The 22,033-nt window shown below is 53.4% G+C and overlaps 1 protein-coding gene across 3 annotated transcripts; it reads left to right on the top strand.

The window, feature by feature from the left end:
- Window positions 1-456: 456 nt before the first annotated feature.
- Pdlim7 (PDZ and LIM domain 7) lies at window positions 457-16,233 on the top strand. 3 transcript variants are annotated; one of them, XM_026783121.1, is made up of 14 exons: window positions 457-668; window positions 1,600-1,706; window positions 4,912-5,063; window positions 5,167-5,197; window positions 5,643-5,761; window positions 6,125-6,145; window positions 6,398-6,534; window positions 6,655-6,691; window positions 7,659-7,726; window positions 7,873-8,107; window positions 9,104-9,284; window positions 15,435-15,555; window positions 15,642-15,757; window positions 15,909-16,233. In XM_026783121.1, the coding sequence occupies exons 2-14, from the start codon at window positions 1,611-1,613 to the stop codon at window positions 15,993-15,995; spliced, it is 1,401 nt and encodes a 466-aa protein (XP_026638922.1). In that variant the 5' UTR covers window positions 457-668; window positions 1,600-1,610; the 3' UTR covers window positions 15,996-16,233. The 3 variants fall into 3 exon arrangements, with proteins under 3 accessions (XP_026638922.1, XP_005355303.1, XP_005355304.1); XM_005355246.3 differs by lacking the exons at window positions 6,125-6,145; window positions 7,659-7,726; window positions 7,873-8,107; ... (2 more) ...; window positions 15,642-15,757; window positions 15,909-16,233 and adding an exon at window positions 6,903-7,254 and having other exon boundaries at window positions 529-668; XM_005355247.3 differs by lacking the exons at window positions 5,643-5,761; window positions 7,659-7,726; window positions 7,873-8,107; ... (2 more) ...; window positions 15,642-15,757; window positions 15,909-16,233 and adding an exon at window positions 6,903-7,254 and having other exon boundaries at window positions 533-668; window positions 6,125-6,141.
- The last annotated feature ends 5,800 nt before the right edge of the window (window positions 16,234-22,033 follow it).

The following is a 22,033-nucleotide window of genomic DNA, read 5'->3' as shown; positions in this document are numbered from 1 at the left end:
GCTTCCAGATTGTCCTGCGAGCCTCACTTTGGTTGATTGGTTTTGGGGATTGAACCAAGGGCCTCCAACAAGTTAAGCAGGCGCTCTGCTACTGAGCTACATCCCTAACCCCTGGAAAGCTAACTTGAAACTATCCTGTCTCGCTCCATTCCCTGGAATTTAGGCAGTCCGAAATCTCTGACGGTCCCGTCCATATTGACCTCTACAGAAGGGTGTTATGAGGCCATTTTCCCCCACAAAGGGAGAGTAAGGAGAGAGACCACTAAAACCTGGGTGTTTTAAAAGGCTGCTTTTTCTTCTCTTTCGCCAGTGGGAGGCGCAAGGGGATTGGGTGAAAGCCTGGAGCAGGGCGCAGGCTGGGCGGCGGTCGAGCTCGAGAGAGTAAGTGCCCGGGTAAATGCCCAATCTCTCGTTGCCTCTCCCGGAGACTCAGGGCTTATAGACTGGGTGGGGTGGGTCCCCCTCTGGGCCCCCCTCCCACCGGGCCCTCCCCTCCCACCGACCCCGGGATGTCCACTCGCGTGGCCTGGGGAGGGCGTGGCCTAGGACTCCGCCCCCTTCCGCGGGCTCAAATTGCGTGGCGTCCGCGGAGGCGGGGTCAGAGCACAGCGGCGGATCCTAGCGTGGCTCCGGGAGGCTGCGGAGCAGCGGCCCATCTGGGCACTCAGGTACGGGCGGCCGCGAGGGGACTTCGTGGGCTTCAGCCCGTAGGGTCCTGTGGCCTTCCGAGGTGCTGGTGAGGGCGTGGGCATTCGTGGCCTGTGCCAGATTCCCTGGGTTAGCTTCGGCCACAGCCTCCGCCCCCGCCTTCCTGCGGCGAAGTGGGGCTGATTGGCGCCTGCGCCACCGTGTGCGGTGGGGACGCGGCCAAGCGCCGGGCTGGGGCGGGAGACGAGGGGAAACAGAGTCACGTTGGAAAGGGAGGGAGCTTCGTGCGTGGGTGGCACTACTTTCTCTGGCTTCCAGAAAGAATCCCGTCCCTGGCCACGCGTTAGGGACTTGGCCCCGTCACTCTCCACAGAGTCAGCACCCCTCTTCTTCCCCCCTTGCTGTGTCCAGGGGTCCCGCCCTGGCTGCCTGCAGCCTCGACCTGTCCCAAAATGGCTAGAACCCACTCCAGCGGTCTCCTTCCCACCCCTCCCCCTCACATCCCAAGCCCCTAAAGTGCTCCCTCCACGGGCTCTCTACAGTGTCAGCTTACAAGCCTTATATAGTCCGAGCAGGCTCCAGCGGCCTGCTGGGACCCGGGGAAGGAGGGGGAGTTGGCCCCTGACTCACCCTGCCGCCCTCCTGAGATTCCAGGTTAGCTTGGGCCAAGCAGTGCCAATTAGCCCCACAGCCCACCCCTGGAGGAGAAAAGAAGTCGAGCTTGATGAGGACTTTCCTCACCCTCCCGGTAGCAGGGGGCAGGGTGGAGAACTTGCCTGTTGCCTGTGAGGTCTGCCTGCCAGGAGCCCCGCCAAACCCGACGAGATACCTGCCTCCCAGTGCCTGTGTGTGCTGAGTGGCCGCCTGTGCTTTCTGGTACCTGGGCAACGCTAGTGATGAGATCTGGACCTGCCTGCCAGTTTGCAGTGTTGACCTCCCCTTTCCTCACAGGAACAGACACCATGGATTCCTTCAAGGTAGTGCTGGAGGGACCAGCACCTTGGGGCTTCCGGCTGCAAGGGGGCAAGGACTTCAATGTGCCCCTCTCCATCTCTCGGGTGAGCCTAGACTGAGGAACGTTACTCCCCAAGGGTTCTTGGGTGCTCACATTTCCAGGAAATGATGGTAATGGCAGGAGCATGCTAGGGCCAACGGGACAGGAGTACAAATAGACACTTATTCCAGGGAGTACCAACTAGGTAGCTAGTAGAAGAGGAGCCCCCGCCCCCAGCTTTCCTGCTTTGACTTGGTACTCGGTGCTATCCCACCAAGCCCCCTTGGCGATCTGTGAGTGCCAAGGAGAAACCGATTCTGCAGTATGGGATCCTGGCTGATGTCTCCAAGAAGTGTCTTAGCTTGAAGAGCAGCGTGTGGAGCCAGGCGCCAAGCAGCACCTAGCTTTAATGTCACTGCTACCCAAGGATAGCAGTGGTCATCCTGCTTTGCCAAGGGACAGAACTTGGAGGGACGGAGGAGCTCACTCAGCAAGTCCCTGGCGGAGCAAGGATATGAATTGAGGCACAAAACGGCTTTTCCATTCTGTAAATTTAAGGAAGAGGATCTCTTCCCAAGCTGAGCGAGGACCCGAGTCTCAGTCTGTTGGTTCTAGTCAGGCTATAGTGACCTTTGACCCTAAGCAAAGGTGTAGTGAGGCTGGCCTCTTGGATTCTTGTTCCCATTCCTCTGTCTGATGGGGGGGGGTTGGAGCTGACTCCTCCCTGTGGCAAGGGGATTGCCTTATAAGCCCAAGAATGCAGCCCCAGCTGGGATGGCCAACAGTGGCTAGTTAACAGAACCCAAAAGGGTTGGCCTAGGTCTAGGCCCCTGAGTCCCATTGGTGGGCCCCTCACCTGATCCATCCATCAGTCATTTGTGTCAGTAGGACTTAAAGCAAACTTTGTGCCAGAGCGGGTGAGGCAGCACACCAACTTGGTATCTCTGACTGACCTAGAGGGTCAAAAAGGGGGCAGGGACTTCCTGCCCTGATATCCGCCTGCCTAGGAAGGCCCACCCAGCCATGGAGTAGGCAGGCAGCTGTTGGCAGGAAACCCAGGGCAAGCCCAGCCCAGAAGGGCCTGAGAATTTCCCAGCACTGCTCAGCCTGAGAGGGATGTCAAAGCTGCATCTCTGTGGGAGTCAGACATGGTGGCCAGGGCAGGCAGGCGTTCAGACTGCATTCTCCCCAGGATCCTTCAGGGTAGGCAGACTGTCTTCTTCCCAGGACCCTTCCCTGGGGCTGTCTTGGAATCCGCCCTAACCAGCAGGGTGACTAAGAGCAATGGACCCTTCCCCCACACATACATCCTATATCTTCTTCCTCCCCTCTGGGAAAGTGCTGGCCAGTGTGGTGTAGGTTTTGGTTTCTTCGTTGGTAATGATGGCCTCTGAGATGTTGCCTGTTGGGGGCACTCTGGTCCCTGGGCTCCTTTGTCAGCAGCCTTAACGTGTGGGTGGGGCCACCAGCTGAGCCCTGCCCTGGAATGGGGCCCTGATGGGTGGGGTGGGCTTTTCTAAATTGGGCCAGCCAGCTCGCTATCCCTCCCCTGACCCCAGAGTAGAGGGAGGTAGGAGGGGCTAGGGCTGGCTGTGGGCCCAGGCCTGGAAAATGAGGTAATGTCTGGGATTTGGGGGTTGGGCTGCTCAGTGGAGCTCCCAGGCTGACTCACCCCCATCTGTAACACTGTCCAGTCCCCTGCTTTCTCCCTCCTAATCTCACTAGCCACCTTTCCCAAAGGGCCCCCCCCCATGCTGCCTTCTCCCACTCTGCCTGCTGTCTGACCCCTCAAATGCTTCCTCCTGCCCCCTCACTCCTCCACTCCTTTAGGGGCCAATTGCTCCTCCTCAGAAGACCTCCCTACCTCGGTCTCACCCAGCACCTCTCAGGAAGCAGCCTGTATAGGAAGGAGTGGCTAAACCAGGTTTCCATCTATTGGTGAGGTGACTCACCGTGACCATGCGCAAGTTACTTCCCCTTTGGGGTGTCACTTCCCTGTCCCCATTATAAGGCACTAATGGGAGTGAAATAAAGGTGAGAGGGGCATGAAGACCCCAAATTAGCTAAGGCATGAAGGAGTCTCTTTTCAGACAAGGTCTGGAATTGAACTGCCAGTCCTCAGTGTGCCCGAGTGTTGGCATTGTGTGTGTACAGTGCTAGGCTTGGTACTTAAAGTCTTTTTTTTTTTTAAATTTCTTTAAAAAAATTATTTATTTTGAGACTGGGTCTCTTTATAGTCTTGGCTGTTGTGGAATTCAGTATGTAGACCAGACAGGCCTCTGCCTCCTGAGTGCTGGGATTAAAGGAGTGTGTCACCACTGCCCAGCTCCCCAGAGTCTTTTGCGACCTCCTGCACAGCCTAGCTGCCCTGTTCTGGTGGAGATCCAAACCCTGGCTGCAGCTCTTGCTGGCTGCATGACTTGAGTTCAGGTGTTGGCGATGCTGTGTCTTTTCTGAGTGTGAGCAGGGTGTGTCCCCAGACTCCTCTGCAAGCACGCTGGGAGATGTGGTGTCAATCCTAGGTGTTCTGGGAGTTGCTATTCTTACCGGTTGTTAGCAGGTAAAGAAAGGGCTGTGACTCACCCTCTCTCTCTTCTGCTCATCTCCCCTTCAGGCACAGAATAGAGCTGTCAAGTCCAGCTCCCCCTTCTGTCCTAGTGTCTACAGTCTCTGAGTCAGAGACTGTCCTTAGCATCCCCAGAACCTCTCTGCCTTCCCTCTGCTTCAGTACACACTGCATCAGCTCACCTGAGGAGCCCGCTGGGCCTCTGATAGCCTGCACCCCACTTTTCCTACTACCTGTGAAGTGTAAACTCGGCCTGCCAGTTTACTTGCCAGATGGCCGAGTGGCCCTTGATTTCAGACCTCTGGATGACTATCACGTCTCCGGTTCTTTTGGCTTTGAGTTGGGAATTTTCTAGTTTGGGTGGCAAATGAGGGAATGTAGTAGGCCTGGTGGAATGGTGGTCACCAGCAGTGGCTGACAAAACAAAACAAAGAAAAGAGTATGCAGTAATGAGAGCAAGAGTACATGTATGAAGGCATTCAGTCCCTGGGGAAGGAGCCTCCAGAGCAGACCAACAGAGACCTCAAAGGCTGTGGTCCTAGTTTGCAAGTGTGTCCTTTAGCCTGAAGGTAGCTGTCTGCCAGCTGTGTCTGGACTGTGAGGGGGGGTCACAGAGGAGAACAGACAATCAAGCCATGGAATGGCCAGTTGTACAGCTTGGGTGTGCGTGTGCCCATGGGCCTCTGACCTTTCCTCCCCCCAGCTCACTCCTGGGGGTAAAGCTGCACAGGCTGGCGTGGCCGTGGGAGACTGGGTGCTGAGCATCGATGGTGAGAACGCAGGGAACCTCACACACATTGAGGCCCAGAACAAGATCCGTGCCTGTGGGGAGCGCCTCAGCCTGGGTCTTAGCAGGTACGGGGGTGGTGAGGAGTGGGGGAGGGATGAGCCAGGATGAAGGGGTGAGGACATCTCTGGTCTGGCTCACCTGCCGTCATTCCTTTCTCTTCTTCTCCAGAGCCCAGCCTGTTCAGAGCAAACCACAGAAGGTGGGTTGTGCGGGCAATATCTAGGCTGAGAAAGGGAGGGGCTTGAACTAAAGGGCTGGCCTGCCCTCCCTGACCCAGCCTTGGTACCCTCTTCCTGGCTAAGGGCAGAGGGCAGATGCCAGTATAGGCAATATGTGGGAACTGAGAGTGGAGCTAGGAGCTGCCGCACGGTCTGGGCGCACACGTGCCTGCCTGTCTGTCTGCCTGCTTCTTCCCACGAGCCTGTGCTGTGTGCGCCTGCCCATCCTTGGTCTCCCTTGGCACAGAGTGGGTTGAGTTCATCACTTCCAAATGGGCTCCTTGAAATCGTAGTTACCCCTCCACCCTTAGCCTCTGGCCAGATGTGTAAATGGAGCTGGACCTGTCACTGTCCTTGGTGGTGGTGACTCTGCTCCCACCTCAGCCCCCACTCCCACCCACCCTGCCCGGCTCTGTCTCTGCCCAGGCCCTGACCCCTCCCGCCGACCCCCCGAGGTATACTTTTGCACCAAGCGCCTCCCTCAACAAGACGGCCCGGCCCTTTGGGGCACCCCCACCTACTGACAGCACCCCGCAGCAGAATGGGTATGTCAGCCCCGCCCACTCGCCCACTCACTCTTGTCTGTGGTCCACACTGTCTAGCCCTGTCACAAGCACACACAAGCTGCCCGCTACTGCTCAGTCTGTGCTGTACCCAAGCCCCTTAACCGTGTGGCAGCAGTCCCTGGCGGCTGGGTAGGGCTGTGGGCATAGAGCCCCACCTAAGGCTGTTGCTCTTGCACAGGCTCCGCCCTCCTGGGCAGTCTGGGGTTGGGATGTGGTATTGGGCTGGCCGAGTCTCAGACACTCATGGCCACCTTGCCTCCCTCTCCGCTGCTCTGATCTCCCCCACCTTTCTTCTCCCGTGTCTGTCCCTTTATTTGTCTATCTGTCTTATTTCCTTCACAGGTGCAGACCCCTGACAAGTCAGTGAGCCCCCTCTTCCTCTCACTTTTTTCCTTCCTTTCGGCACCTTGGGTGGTAGCCCCTCCCTGCCCTGGCTACCCTCCTCCTACCTCTCCTTTCCCTACCTACCCACCTATCCAGCAGGGCCCTTTGCCCCACCCCCTCACCCTTCCCCTCTGTCACCTGTCACCGTAACCCATGCACATCAGATCCTGGGAGGGGCTGCCCCTGGTGCTCACCCAGAACCAGAGGTTCTGAGCCACACCCTTCCCACAGACAGTTGCTCAGACAGCTGGTCCCCGATGCCAGCAAGCAGCGGCTGATGGAGGATACCGAAGACTGGCGGCCACGGCCGGGGACAGGCCAGTCCCGCTCCTTCCGCATCCTTGCCCACCTCACGGGCACAGAGTTCAGTAAGTGCTGGCCCAGGTCAGGGCAGACTCTCTGGGCCTTAGCCTAGGCCTGACTTTGCCAGGACTCGAGGCTGGGTGAGCGTTGTTTCTCTTGGTCAATGCCTGCCTCTATCCTCTCAGTGCAAGACCCGGATGAGGAATACATGAAGAAGTCAAGGTAAAAGCGTGGGCACTAGCCCCTCTCCCTAACCTCCCACTCTTCCGTTCCAGCCACTTGCCCGCATCTGCTCCCGGCCCTCTCCTGCCGGGGCTCTCTTCTCTCCCTTCCTCCTTTCCTTCCCTCCATCCTCCCTGCCTCCCTTCCATCTCTCCTTCCTTTTACCTCCTCCTCCTCCTCCTCTCTCTCTCTCTCTCTCTCTGCCCCTCAGGGAAAAGTATGTCCTGGAGCTACAGAGCCCACGCTATACGCGCCTCCGGGACTGGCACCACCAGCGCTCTGCCCACGTGCTCAACGTGCAGTCGTAGCCTGGCCATTGCCAGCCTGCTGCCCTCTGCTGTCCTTTCTCTGCTACTCCCTCCCAGGGCACCCCATTGGTGCCCCAAGCTTTGCCTACCGCTTTCATGTTCCTGACCTGAACCTCCTTCTGGCCTGGTCCTGGCAAGCCCGCCTGGCACAGGGCCTGGCTTCGTCTGACACTGCCTTCCCTCTTGGCCCTGTGGTACTACTGTCTGCCAGGTCTGCACTGCCTTGAGCATGAAAATAAACGTTCTCAGCCCTGCTTCCTTTGCCTCTGTCTTCTGTCTTGTTGGGTCTGGTTATGTTTTGCATATGGGATGTTAAGTGGTTTAGACTTGGCGTGGGTCCTATGGTCTGCTTCTCGGTGGGAGGAGGTACCTAACAAAGATGATGGTGCCTTACCGTGGTTCTCCTGTATGAGAGACTCAAAGGCTGCCATAGGAGCAGAAGCCCCCGCCCTGCTTCCACGCTCTACACAGCAGATCTACTCTAACCTACCTGGGGGAAGCACCCCTTCCTACCTGTACCCTGGAGGGACCCAGAATCCATTCCAGCACCTCTCATGCCCTCATGCTTTACCCATGGGGCCAGCACAACTGAAGTTAGGGGGTGGGACCATGCCCAGAGAGCCTCAGCCAGGCAGGGCCTTGAATGGCAGATCTTGCAGCCAGGTGCCCAGGACAGAAGCCCCAGCCCCAGCCCCAGCTTCAACTATACCCCAGGAACCCTGGCCTGGTAAGAAAGTGGGCTTGGGTCTGAAGAAGGGTGGGTAGCCGCCACGATCATGGGGGTGGTGGGCTTTTGTAGGCGACCCTGGGCTCTACCCTCCGCACTTTGGGCTCCCTGAGTACCCCTCTGGATCTACTTTCCTTGGCTATCAGGCCCCACCACCCCCAGCCCTACCAGCCGCCCACCCTGGGCTGTGGACCCTGCATTTGCTGAGCGCTATGCCCCAGACAAAACTAGCACAGTGTTGACCCGGCATAGCCAGCCAGCCACACCCACGCCTCTGCAGAACCGCACCTCCATAGTGCAGGCCGCAGCTGGAGGGGGCGCAGGAGGGGGCAGCAATAATGGCAAGACTCCCATCTGCCACCAGTGCCACAAGATCATCCGGTGAGTGGTCCCCCCGAACCCTGGCTTTCCTGCGCTGCAGCCTGATCCTGGCTCGCTTTATCCACCTGCCATACCTCGGCTGCTACTCTGAGAGAATTAAGAATTTGGTTGAAGCAGGGTGGGATCTAGCGTAGAACCTCAGATCTTTTTAAATTTATTTTGCTTTTCATATGGGTGTGTAGCCCATGTGTGTATCTGTGCACCACTTGCATGCCTGGTGCCCACAGAAACCTTTAGAAAAGGACGTTGAATTTCCCTGGAAAACTGGATGGAGTTATAGAAGGCTGTGAGCCTTCATGTGGGTGCTGGGACATAAAGCTGGGTCCTGTAAAAGTGCAGCAAGTGCTTTTAACTGCCAAGCCATCCCTGCAGCCCCCAATCCTCAGGTTCTTAATCCTACACTTCCTACCACACGCACACCAGTCTGGAGCAGGGAGAGCAGGGAGGTGCCAGCGGCACTCTGAAGCTGTGCCTCTCACTTTGCCACACTCTGGATAAAGAAGGCCTCCCTGTCTGCCGCTTCCCCCTCACGCTTGGGCTAAGCTGCTGCTCTCAGAACCAATAGGCCACAGGTACCTCCCTCTGTGCATTGCTCCCTGGAGCACAGCCATTCACACAGTCCTTCAGAGCCAGATTCTAGAACCTTCCTAGTTGGCCCTGGTGGGCTGCTCTTGTCTCCCATCAGCCCTTAGGCAAAGGATATGTAAAATATCCCCTCCATTTCTCTAGGGCCTCCAGGCCCCTGCTCAGGCAAAATGGAACAGGCAAGCAGGATGGTGTTCACCAGGGTCTGTTGAAGGTTCATCTTCGCAGTGGACAGTAGTCCCCCAGGAGTGTCTTGGTAGTCTCAAGCTCCCTCCCAAACCAGGGCACCAAAACAGCTTCCATCGTCAAGAGAGGTTGCCCTTACGTTTGGTTCCTCTTCTGTATGGAGAGACCAGGCCTGTCTTCCTCCTGGAGAGTCTACCTCATTTCATTCATGCCCTGTCATTGCAGGGGCCGCTACCTGGTAGCGCTGGGCCACGCATACCACCCTGAAGAATTTGTGTGCAGCCAGTGTGGAAAGGTTCTGGAAGAGGGTGGCTTCTTCGAGGAGAAGGGGGCTATCTTCTGCCCCTCCTGCTATGATGTGCGCTACGCACCTAGCTGTGCCAAATGCAAGAAGAAGATCACTGGAGTGAGTGGGGCTGGACTAGGGCGGTGGGCAGGAGGGCGGTGGGCAGGAGGGCAGGAGGGCGGTGGGCAGGAGGGCGGTGGGCAGGAGGGCGGTGGATAGGAGGGCGGTGGGTAGGAGGGCGGTAGGCAGGTAAGAAAGTAAACATTGAGCCTGTCAGCGTTGTTCAGTGTGGGGCTCTCAGCATGAATCTCCAGGATCCTAACCACCTGACAGCCGAGACTATAGTTCAGTGGTGGAGACTCGCATAGCATGTCCAAGGCCCTGGTTCCATTCTGTGTACAAACAGCCTCATCAGGCATGGTGACATTTGCTTCTAATCCCAGCAATTGGAAAGCAGAGGCAAGAGGATTATGGGTAACAGGCCAGTCTGGGTTACATGGTGAGACTCTGCCTGGAGAAAACAGAAAGCATTCTAGTAATGGCTTCAGTTTATACCAGCCTGGATCCATTTTTTGTTTGTTTGAAATGGGGTTTCTCTTTGTAACAGCCCTAGCTGTCCTGGAACTTGCTCAGTAGAGCAGACTGGCCTCAAACTCCTAGATCTGCTTGCCTTTGCCTCCCGAGTGCTAGGATTAAAGGTTTGCATCACCACCACTCAACTAGCTAGGATAGTCTTAAAAGACCAACCTTTTTTTTTTTAAATTTTGGTGTTTTTATTTTATGGGCGTTGAGTGCTTTGCCAGTATATATGTGTGTGCATCACATTCACGCCTGGTGCTCTCCGGGCAGAAAGACAGTGTCCCCTGGAATTGGAGTTACAAGTGGTTGTGACCTACCATGTGAGTGCTGGAAAACCAAACCAGGGTTCTCTACAAGAGCAACAAGTGCTCTTAACCACTGAACCACCTCTCCAACCTGAAAGAGTAGAAGAAAAAAAGTAGAAGAGAACTGGAGAGATGGCTCAGAGGTTAAAAGCACTACCTGCTCTTCCAGAGGTCCTGAGATCAATTTCCAGCAACCCCATGGTGGCTCACAGCCATCTATAATGAGATCTGATTCCTTCTTCTGGTGTGCAGTCACAACACTGTATACATACTAAATAAATAAGTCTTTAAAAAAAAAAAGAGCCAAGTGGTGGTGGCGCACACCTTTAATCCCAGCACTCAGGAGGCAGAGACAGTGGCTCTCTCTGAGTTCAAGGCCAGACTGTCTACAAAGGGAGTTCCAGGACAGCCAGGGCTGTAAGATGCCAAACACCATGGTCTCCCGAGTTTGCCTGTTTTTATTTATTTTTTTTAATATTTATTTATTTATTATGTATACAATATTCTGTCTGTGTGCAGGCCTGAAGAGGGCACCAGACCTCATTACAGATGGTTGTCAGCCACCATGTGGTTGCTGGGAATTGAACTCAGGACCTTTGGAAGAGCAGGCAATGCTCTTAACCGCTGAGCCATCTCTCCAGCCCCCTGTTTTTACTTTTGTTGGCTTGATTCATTCCCGGCATGCTCTTCTCTGGAGAAGGTTTCATTTCCCCAGTTTAGCTCCGCAGTAGAGACACCACCTCAGTCCTACTGGTACCTGGAGGTTCTGATGCTGCCGCTCATTGGCTTAGCTTGAGTCACGTCAAGTTCCCCTAGTCTTGATTGCCTGGGACTGGAGTCTGCCTACCCCTGTAGCTGTCAGGTGAATCTCCATCTTGTCAAAATGGACAGGTGGCTTGGAGCTCCATCTGAACCATGGTGACTGAGGGATGGGTAGTACCCTGAAATACACCAGGCTGATGTTACCCCAAGAAGGGAAATGGTCGAGACAACTGCTGCTCCAACTGGGACTGCATTTGGCTGCAGTAACAGAAAAGACCATTGCACTGCTAGAAATAGGGTTATTTATTTCAGTCAAAAGAATTCCTGGGCTAGAGTGATGCTCAGGGGTGCCTGGTATTATATAATGCTTGTTAGGTGACTTCTGAGGCCCAGGCGGGAGAGACAAGGCAAATACCGTTCTTCTAGTGGGTAGGGTGTGCTAGGATCAAGCCTACGCCTTGCATGTAAGGTTTTGCATTTGAACCCAAAAAATACAAACTAACTTACTTCCATTATTGGCTAGAAATACTATCTGTCCCCCTTGACTACATGGGAAGTAGGAAGCCCAGTGTGCTTGTCACATTAGCTGGCCATGGGGGGAGGGATGTTGGTCCCGGCCAGACCCCATAGGTACTGGTGCTCAATTCTCCTACATAAAGTAGCATCACTCGCATGTGACTGATGCACGTCCTCCTCTATACTTCAGCCCATCTCTAGATTGCTTATAATCCCTGATAAAACATAAATGTAATATAGAAAGTTGTTACACTGTATTGTTTAAGGAATGACGACAAGAACAAGAAGTAGCATCTATACTCAGGAGGCAGAAACAGGTGGATCTGTTTTTGAGGCCAGCCTGGTCTATAGAGTGAGTTCAGGGCAGCCAGGATTGTTACACAGAGAAACCTTGTCTTCGAAACAAAGAAACAAAACAAAAAGTCGGTGTCTGCATCTGTCCAGTTCAGGCTTCCCAAGTATTGTTGATTCATTGTTAATCAAAGCCGCAGACTGGACCCTAGGACTCTGAGGGCCACTTGTGCTTTTGCTCTCCAGTCTGGGTTGCAGCTGCCAGCAGAAGTGAAGGGAGTGTTCAAAGCCACGAGCAGCCAGCCCAGTGTCTACTGCTCCGAATGTACCACGCTGAGACTGGAAGATAGCATGCCAGTACTTGAAACATTTGATGCAAACCCTGTTTGTCCCTCAAAGGCTAAACACAAGAGCATAATCCAACCAGGTTTTCTCTGCACAAGCCTGGCTACCATCAAAACATGACTTGAGACATCATTGATATGTGTAGCAAGAGTGTAAACCTGGCAGGCAGGTCTAGCCTGTGACCCAAGGGGAGCCCACTCCCAGGTGCTCTCATTGGGGAAGTGTGGGGACTGTAGGTGTCCTGGGCTCAAGGCGGGGAGCAGAACAGGTACAGGTGACAACCTGAGTGGGTTTCTATTCTGCACTATAGAGACTGAGACCTGGAAAGGAGTAAGAGTATGAAGTTGAGAGCTGGGCGTGGTGGCGCACATCTTTAATCCCAGCACTTGGGAGGCAGAGGCAGGCGGATCTCTGTGAGGCCAGTCTGGTCTATAAGAGCTAGTTCCATAGTTCCAGGACATGCTCCAAAGCTACAGGGAAACCCTGTCTTGAGAAAACAAACAGAAAGTGTAATGTTGAGCCCAGAGCCACTCCAGTGTCAGATTTTCTGCCAGTTTGGGCTTCTCTGTTTCTGTTTCCTCCTCTCTGGATACAGAGGCAAGGCTGCTGGGTGTGGCCAAAGAGTTCCCAGTGTGACACGCAGATTAGTGAGGAATAGAGAACTCTTAGGAGCTTCACCCAGAGGTGGCCTGGGACTGAATGGTAGGTAGATTGAAGATACTTCATTTTGTTATCCAGCCATTCTCAGCACGGACTCATAGTCCAGGATGCCTCTTGAGCCTTGGCCAAGGTGTCCACATTCCAGCTAGCCCCAGATCAGAAAAGGAAGAAGAGAAGGCACCCATCTTTAAAGGGTGCTGTCAGTTAGCCCTTCTGCTGCCAACCTGTTAATCAGAACCTAGTCAGTGACCACACCAAGCTGCAAAGGAGGCTGGGAAACACAGCCTTTATTTTTTGTGGCCACATACCTTGCAAAGGAGTTTCATCAGTTGCCTGAAAGGAAGGAACTTACCCTACCAGGGATAAAAGTGTGACCTCATCCATCTTCCGGGTGTTCCAGTAAGGGCTCTAAATCCTCCCTGCTCCTGACTCCACACCCACACGCAGGAGTCGGAGAGCAGCACAAACCTCAGATGATGTCAACATTGTCAGAGTAGGGGGTCTACTGCTGGACACCTGGCACGATCTAGGGATAGCCTGACGGCTCTGTTCTTGTCCAGTCACGGACTTTACTGCTCGCGTTCATGCGGCAGCCCTCCAGGCTCTCCATCTTCTCAGAGAGCTCCAGTCCCTCTCCCGCAGAACCTTGGCATCCTAGATCCTCTTAGCACCACCTTCTTCCTCAGCCTGGATTTAGCTGTCACTTCCTCACGAACCTCTTCATCTTCCTCTTATTTTTCTTTTTAATGGCATGTGCACCCGTGAATGAATGCACGTGCCCTTAGAAACCAGGGGAGCGTGTCAGATGCCCTGAACCTGGAGTTACAGCTGGCCTAAAATGGGTGCTGGGAACCAAACTTGGGTCCCCTTTAAGGCAGTACATCCATTTCTCCAACCCCAGGAATACCTTTTAATTAATTAATTAGTTAATTTGTTTATTTACTTATTTGTTGAGACGGGGTTTCTCTGTGTAGCCCTGGCTGCCCTAGAACTCACTCTGTAGACCAGGCTGGCCTCAAACTCCGAGATCCACCTGTGTCTGCCTCCTCAGTGCTAGGATTGAAAGGGGTGCACCATCACTGCTCTCCCCACCAATACCTTCTCTTCCCATCAGACCGCCCTCCACAGTCACCTCACTGTCTCGTGTCCTTTGTCCTGTCCTGCACCCCTTGCTGTGGACTCTGAGTCAATAGCAGAACTGTTGGATTTAAGGACTGTGCCCCATGGTGGGAGGTGGTCAGTAAACACTTGTGAAGGCCAGCACACGTGGGAATTCCCTCAGAGAAAGCCACAAGCGGAAGGATAGTTTGTGTCACAGGTGTCATTTGAGAGGGGGAAGGATAAGTGGAGGGGGAGTGAAGGCGGTCTGATGAGCTTCAGAAAGCTTTGGGGGAGACCAGGGCAGTAAGGTGCCAGACACAGAGATGACTAGGCTGTGTAATTTTGTATAGTACAGATGTACTGTCATCTCAGAGCTAAGATGTCCCCCAGAATTATGTTTGGCATGGCCACGCTTGTATTTCTGAGTCCGTGAGCATCATTTACAGATTTGGGCTAAGTATAGTTCAGTGGTAGAGTAGCCTAGCACACGAGAGGCACCAAGAAAAACAAAAGGTTTCGCGTCATTTGCACTGAACATGTCAGAACCACCGTTTGAATCAGTCCAGGTAATCCCCGAGTAACCCAAACTCCACTTGGACCCATCTGGCTTATAAGAACCTGGGGTCCCTGGCTGCAAACCTGGGGTCATTTTCTAAGCAGTCCAACAAGACTGGGTTCAGGTACTTAGTCCCCAAGATAGATAGCCATGTTTTACAAGAGGATAAAGCTCTTGCCGAGTGCCCCTCCACAGCCTCTGGCTGAGGTGAACTTAACAGTTCCAGGATGACCAGTCTGTCCCTAGGGAGAGCTCATCCTCTAGGGCCAAGTTCACTGAGGACCCACAGTGGGTTAGGCACTGTTGGAATAGATCCATTTGCAGAGTGGGTCTTCCTCGTCTAAGAAGGATGGGGGAAGAGGGAGGGTGTCAGTGAAGTAAATGTTCCAGGATAGGAGAGGGAGAGGCCCTGCCAGTGTGGTGTAGGAGAGGTGACTTGGAGAGGTCACTGGTGTCAGAGTGGGCTCTGTGGGGAGAATGACTTCTACACAGAAAGTCAGAGTCGGGGAGACTTCAGGTGGAGAGGACCTTTGTGGGTAGAAGGATAGCTGGGATGTAGCCCCAACATGGTGTGCTTGGCGTGGGAGTGAGGGGAGGGAACAGGACAGGCCTGCCTGACTGCTGGGTCCTGCGCAGGGCTTGGCTTTTCTTAAAGACAGGACCTTCATAAGCTGTGTAGGCCATTTGAACTCTGTACCCAGCAGGCCTTTGAATTGTCACCAGGCTGGGTGTGTCTCAAAGGTGGACCCTTCGGTACTCGCTGATGTGGGGTACGAGAGAAAAGGGGAATTTCGAGTCAGACGTGGTGGCGCACACTTGAAAACCCACCTCAGAAGGTGGAGAAGAGCTTCAGGAGTTCAAAGCTCGCCAGGGTTACATGAGACAACTTAGAAAATGAAACAGAGGAGGTGGATTTTGGCCTGAACAGATGGAAGGCTTGACTGTGGGAGGAGCAGGTTTGGGATGGAAAGTCTGGAGCTGTTTGAGACATGCAAGTCTGAGGAGACCTAATACATGCGGACTTGGAGAATTGGCAGTGGCTCTGGGAGCTGTACATATGTAAATGTAATATTTCACGCAGTGTGAGGGCCCATGCCAGCTTTCCTGTGTTCTGGGGGCTGGGCTGAACCTGACAGCGACTGTGGCCTCTTCCAGGAGATCATGCATGCTCTGAAGATGACCTGGCACGTGCATTGCTTCACCTGCGCTGCCTGCAAGACACCTATTCGCAACAGAGCCTTTTACATGGAGGAAGGGGCGCCCTACTGCGAGCGAGGTATCCGGTGGCCTAGGAAGTCGAAGAGGGCCTGGGTTGGGGGGCTGTGTGACTATAGACCCTCTTTTCCATGACCCCATTACCAGACTATGAGAAGATGTTTGGCACGAAATGTCGAGGCTGTGACTTCAAGATTGATGCTGGAGACCGCTTCCTGGAAGCTCTGGGCTTCAGCTGGCATGACACATGCTTTGTTTGTGCAGTAAGCACACCCTTCCCCCGCAACGTGTGTGTGTGTGTGCGTGCGTGCGTGCGTGTGCACCACCCCACACCCATCTCCTGCCTGCCTGAGGGATGAAAGGGCCTCTCCCACTCCCACCTGCCTAGTATGACTGGACCTTCATTGTCCCCAGATCTGTCAAATCAACCTGGAAGGAAAGACCTTCTACTCCAAGAAGGACAAGCCCCTTTGCAAGAGCCATGCCTTCTCCCACGTCTGAGTGCCTTCCACATACTGTTGCCGCCCCACCCTGCCTGAGGGGTGAGAAATCGAGAGTGATCACCCTCAAAATTTCTGGGTAGGGCTGGCAGTGGTTGTCCCAGCCCCAACTCCTGGCCGGATCCTGGGGTTCCCTGAATCCTGTTTCACCTTCACAATCCCCTTACTTCACTTCCATCACCATCACTCACTGGTGCTGGCCATGCTAGGCCCGGTTCCAGTGCCACAATAAACCTGTATCTAGCTGTCTGCCTCCCCCTTTGCATCTGAAACAGTAGGACTTCAAGCAGAAGGGTGGGGGTTAAGACGGTTTTTGGAGCCGAGCCTCGTGTGGATGTCGAAGCTGCATGGTCACTGGGAAGAAGGTGCAGTGTAGGCCCCATGTGCTGGGCCCAGTGCCCACAGCTGGGAAGGAAGCCACTGGTCAGGCCTGCCTTGGAGGCTAGGGTGTAGCTGGGGGTGGGTGTGCAGTTGTGGGACATGGCCCGCAGTGACTACCAGGTGAGCCCGCGTGTCATCTGCTGGAGAGGGGAGCCAGAGTGCCAGGCTCAAGCCCCAGATGGGAGTCTGAAGTGTCCGAGGAGGTTCCAGGGAAAGGCAGTGTTGGAGACGGGACCCATGACAAGCCGCAGGGATCCCTGGACAATGTTGCTAGGAATCCATTATGTACCAGAAGCTACCTACCCGTCATATGATCGTCCCACCCACCTTGCCAGGTGCCTGCAATTCTTTTTTTTTTTAACTTTATTTTATATGCATTGGTGTTTTGCCTGCAGGTATGTCTGTGTGAGGGTGTTAGATCCTCTAGAACTGGAGCTACAGACAGCTATGAATTGCCACGTGGTTGCTGGGAATTGAACCCAGGTCCTCTGGAAGAGCGGCCAGTGCTCTTTAATCACCGAGCCATCTCTAGCATACAATTTTTTTTAAGGCAGGGTTTCTCTGTGTGGCCCAGAACTCACACTGTAGACCAGGCTGGTCTCAAACTCAGATTCCATTGCCTCTGCCTGCTGAGTGCTAGGATTAAAGGTGTGCACCACCACTGCCCAGCCTTTTTTTTCCTTTTAAGAGTTATTTTTGCCGGGCGGTGGTGGCGCACGCCTTTAATCCCAGCACTCGGGAGGCAGAGGCAGGCGGATCTCTGTGAGTTCGAGACCAGCCTGGTCTACAGAGCTAGTTCCAGGACAGGCTCCAAAGCCACAGAGAAACCCTGTCTCGAAAAAACCAAAAAAAAAAAAAAAGTTATTTTTATGTATGAACATTTGCTTGTATGCATGCATCTTGCATGCCTATTGACCCTGGAGGCTAGAAGAGGTCATCAGATTCTCTGGAACTGGAGTTCAGATTTTTAGCTTCCATTCGGTGCTGGGACCCAGACCTCAGTCCTCCGAATGACTCCTGAGCCTTCTCTCCAGCTTGATGTAGTTGTTCATTGTTTGGTTTTTGAGACAGGGTCCTTCTGTGTAGCCCTAGAGCTCTATGCTGTCCTAGAGCTCTCTGTGTAGACCAGGCTGGTCTCTAACTCACAAAGATCCACCTGCCTCTGCCTCTGGAGTACTGAGATTAAAGGTGTGGGCCACCATGCCCAGCCTTGTTTGTTTTCTGAAACAGGTTCTGGCCTGGAACTCATTGTCTCCTGGCCGGCTTCAACTTAAGTTGGTTCTCCTGTCTTAGCCTCCTCAATGCATCATGACTTATCTGTTACACCCTGGATCTCTTGGTTACCTCTTTTTTTTTTTGTTTTGTTTTGTTTTGTTTTGTTCTGCTTTGTTTTTGAAACAAAGTTTAATGTATCCCAAGGTTGGCCTTGGATTTACTATGTAGCTCAGGGAAGATCTTGAACTTCAGAATCCCCCATCTCTACTTAAGTGCTGGGATAACACCTGGTTTTATACAATGCTGGGAATCGAACTCAGGGCTTTGTACATCATAGGCAAGGCGAGGACTCTTATCAACTGAGCTGTAGCGTCCAACCTTGGTTACTCATTTTCTAGATGCAGCCCAGAAATGTTAAGACATGTAACCAAGGTAACCAGTACAGCCTCTGGACCAGGAACAAAGCTGGCTGAATTACTCTAAGACTGGTTGGTACTGAGTTATGTTTGTAATCCAGTCAATACTCCTCCAGGAAGCCTTCTACCCTGTGCCATTTATGATTTTTTGGTTGGTTAGATTTTTTTGTTTTTTGTGGTTTGGTTTGGTTTGGTTTGGTTTGGTTTGGTTTGGTTTGGTTTGGTTTGGTTTTTTGAGACAGGGTTTCTCTGTGTAACAGCCCTAGCTGTCCTGTCCTGGAACTAGCTCTGTAGACTAGGCTGACCTCGAACTCACAGAGATCTCCCTGTCTCTGCCTCCCGAGTGGTGTGTGCCACCATTGCCTGGCTCATTTATGGTTTTAAAATTTATGTGTATGGGTCTTTTACCTACATAGATGAATGTATTCCACTATCATGTGTGGCGCCTGTGGAGCTCGAAAGAGAGCTTTGGATCCCCTGGAACAGGGGTTACAGATGGTTGTTCACGCTAAGTGCTGGGAATTGAGCCCCAGTCCTCTGGAAGAGCAGCAAGTGCTCTTAACCACCAAGCCATCATTGCTGCTGTATTTGATGGGTTTGGGTGGATTTCCATAGAGGCACATCATTCCCCAGGGGTTCCTACTTAGCGCTGATGCCTTCTACCATTCTAGAGGGACTGTCATCTCCTGTCTCAAACCTGAACAGGTGAGGAGCTGAAGAGCGGACTCAGGTCAACCTAGTGTGCTCACGGCACGTGCTCTTTGCAGGGTGGGGTCCCTGTCTTAAGTACCTTCAGGATGATCCCTTTTTATGAGAACAAGGTCTCAGAGGGCTGGTCTTTGCTCCTGCAGAGTCTAGAACATCTATATAGAAAGTAAATGTTTGCTTAAGGAGTGAAGTGTTAAAGGTGTTTAGAAGATAGTTCTCGGAAGCAGCTGAAGATGCCCACTAGATTCACCTTAGCTTCAATTCAGGAGTGAACTTGGGGCAGGGGCAGGCACTCAATATAAATGCTTGTAATTAACACCTGGGGAGAGATGAGGCCCAGGCCCCAGCAGGTAACAGCAGAAGTGAATCAGGTAGGATGTGTTAGTCTTTCAACACAGACATGCTGAGCATATTAAACACAGCATCTCTTAGTTCACAGGGAAATGTACTCTCCTGTTTCTCTTGAACTGTGAAGCCCTCTCCGTCCATTCTCAGTTTCCATGGATACCAAAGAGCAAGAGCACAGGGTGGGTGGCAATTGTTGCCAGGCGCCCTTCTGGGGGTAGCCACCCCTTGTCCTGAACACAGGGCTGCCATGTCCTCCAAGCAGGGAAGCCAGATTTGCCAGAGAGCAACAATGTGTGCGCGTTCATGTGTTTCGTGTGGAAGCTGGTTTTTTAGTATTGGCAGCTGCGCTTTATTTTTTTTAATCCTGTTTTAAAAATAATAAATGCCAGCCAGATCCAGTGTGAGGATAGCTAGGGACTCGGCACAGAAAACGGACAAGGGACCTGAAACGGTAACACAGAACTGGGCACAAAAAGCAGAGGGAGCCGCCAGGGACAGCATGACAGCCTGCAGGGCACCCCTGCAGGACCTCCATACAGGCCAAGAGCATGTCCAGAAGTTGCCAACAATGTCGACCAGGCAGATAAGGCCAAGGAGTCCCCGTGGTATTTCAAAACAAGGTGACATTTGCCAGATCAGTTTAGCAAAGAGCTGGGCCCCTGCCAGCATTAAAGAGGAACAGGTGTATGTGTGGAGAGCATGCAGACAGCTCTTGAGAGGCTTGCGGGGGTGTGGGGGGTGTAGAGGCCCACAGTCAGCTAAGCACAGGATAAGGGTAGGGAGCAGAGGTGTGACTGAAGACAGACAGACAGAGGGCTCACGAGGGATGTGACGAAAAGCAGTGAGGGCCACAGCAGAGGAGAGCTGGAGTAGGGGAGAGAAATACCAGACACTATCAGGCAAGTGCTTAGGACCTAACTACTCTGTCCTGTCACTTGTTAAGAGTGATGGTTCAAAGCCCGATGGTGGCGCACGCGTTTAATCCCAGCACTCGGGAGGCAGAGGCAGGCGGATCTTTGTGAGTTCGGGGCCAGCCTGGTCTAAAAGAGCTAGTTCTAGGACAGGCTCCAAAGCTACAGAGAAACCCTATCTTGAAAAACAATAAGACAAGAGTGATGGTACAAGCCAGGCATGGTGGCATAGGCCTGGAATCCCAGCATTCTGGGAAGCAGAGAAAGGAGGATGGTGGGAATTCAATGGCAAACTGCTGCAGAAAGCTAGGCAGGCCAGGACTGTATGTTAAGACTGTCTTTAAAAATCAAGAAACAGGAACCTAGGCTCAGAGAGGCAAAGATGGCACGTCCAGAGCCAGCCCGAATGGCAAGAAACCGCTGTTCTATGGACTAGAGGTGCAGGGACTTCCCACTGAGCTCTCCTGTACCTCCCCCACCCTTTGATAGCCTAGCGCCCCCCCCCCCCAGCTCCAAGATCACCCTGTTCCCAAGCTGGAGTGTGAAGCTGTGCGACTCGAGCCTACACTTGGAAATGAATGTCTTTATGCCAGGCAGGAGAGGCCATTAGCTCCCTTGGAGAGAGAGCAGCGTCCCCAGCCAACAGGGCAGAGTCCATAGCAGGGGTTGGCGTGGGCAGCCGGTGAGAGAGGGGCTTTTTCCTACTTTGGGCAACTTGAACTCCTTTGCAGTCAGCAGGGAGGGGTGGTGGCGGGCGAGGGACTGCTTCTCCAGAACTAATGCTTCTCTGCTGCCTCTTCCGGGCTCAGCCCCACATGGCCTGGGTACACACAGAAGGCGCACATCCGCCTCTCCGAGCCTCGCTACAGGAAAGGAATGGAGGCGTAGGCTAAAGGGCTTGGTGGCTGCCCACCCCGGGAGCAGCAGGTACAGAGATCCACAACCATCCTTGAAAATATTGAAAGGGGCCAGGTGGTAGTGGCGCACACCGTTAATCCCAGCGCTCAGGCGGCAGAGACAGGAGGATTTCTGTGAGCTCGAAGAGTTCCACTACAGGCTCCAAAACTACAGCAAAATCCTGTCTTGAAAAACCAAAAATAAATAGAGACTATTGGAAGGGCCCCCTTACCAATGGGAAGAAAGAGGCTTAAACTAGAGTCCAAGATCATCATAGTGGGAAGCAATGCTTACTGGCTCAGAGCCAGGAGAGAACTCAGGACACCTAGTGCTTGGGAGATTTCAAGAGTAGTCCAGGAGGACCCAGGACCTTTTGCTCAGCCCTGGGGCCATTAGGTCAACTCAAGTTTCAGCCACTGACAAAAATGACCAGTACTTAGGGACTGTGTGGATGAGGAAGAATTATTGCTGAGATTCAAACTCACTTAAGATAAAAAAAAAATGGAGATAATTTTCCAAAACTAGCTGGTGGCTTCAGCCATGGCAGAGGCTGGATACAGTGATGGTGGCTTACTCTTCCCCTTAGCTCTGCTTCTTCATGGGGTCCATCACCAGGGAACAGCTGGTTACACTGAACTGACATGGGTCACAGGTCCCGAGGGTACAGGGAAGAACACAGAGATAAAAGCAGGAGCAGCAAGGAGATCTGAGCGCAGATAAACGGCCTCTGCTCCTTGACTCCATTCCCACACCTCTCAGCCTAGCTTCTGGGACCGCTGAGTGATGTTTAGTCCACGATCGAGGAGATCCCTGTGCTGGGGAAGGAGTGTCTGCGTGCTATGCCATGCTGAAGCCACATGGACTTTACCACTCGACTGTGGGCCTCTCGGCAAGTCACTGCCCAAGCCGTCAACTCACCCAGAGCACCTGGTGTATTTTTGCACTTCAAGTACTTCCTAGATAGTGTTGAAAAGAACCAACTAACTAGCCACATTAGATTGTGTCCCAAGGCTCTCTAATCCTAGTTACAAGAGTGGCTGAGAGCCGGGCGGTGGTGGCGCACGCCTTTAATCCCAGCACTCGGGAGGCAGAGGCAGGCGGATCTCTGGGAGTTCGAGTCCAGCCTGGTCTACAAGAGCTAGTTCCAGGACAGGCTCCAAAAC

Source organism: Microtus ochrogaster, chromosome 16, assembly GCF_000317375.1.
Source record: "Microtus ochrogaster isolate Prairie Vole_2 chromosome 16, MicOch1.0, whole genome shotgun sequence".
NCBI lineage: Eukaryota > Metazoa > Chordata > Mammalia > Rodentia > Cricetidae > Microtus > Microtus ochrogaster.
The sequence above is the reverse complement of the archived record's forward strand: the minus strand, read 5'-3'. Positions and strand labels throughout refer to the sequence as shown.

Excerpts from the sequence above, each read along its gene's own strand:
- Pdlim7 (XM_026783121.1), top strand. The coding sequence starts at position 1,611 with ATGGATTCCTTCAAGGTAGTGCTGGAGGGACCAGCACCTTGGGGCTTC. Across the intron at positions 6,146-6,397 it reads TGCAGACCCCTGACAAGTCA|ACAGTTGCTCAGACAGCTGG; the intron begins GTGAGCCCCCTC and ends CCCTTCCCACAG. Across the intron at positions 6,692-7,658 it reads GAATACATGAAGAAGTCAAG|CCAGGTGCCCAGGACAGAAG; the intron begins GTAAAAGCGTGG and ends CAGATCTTGCAG.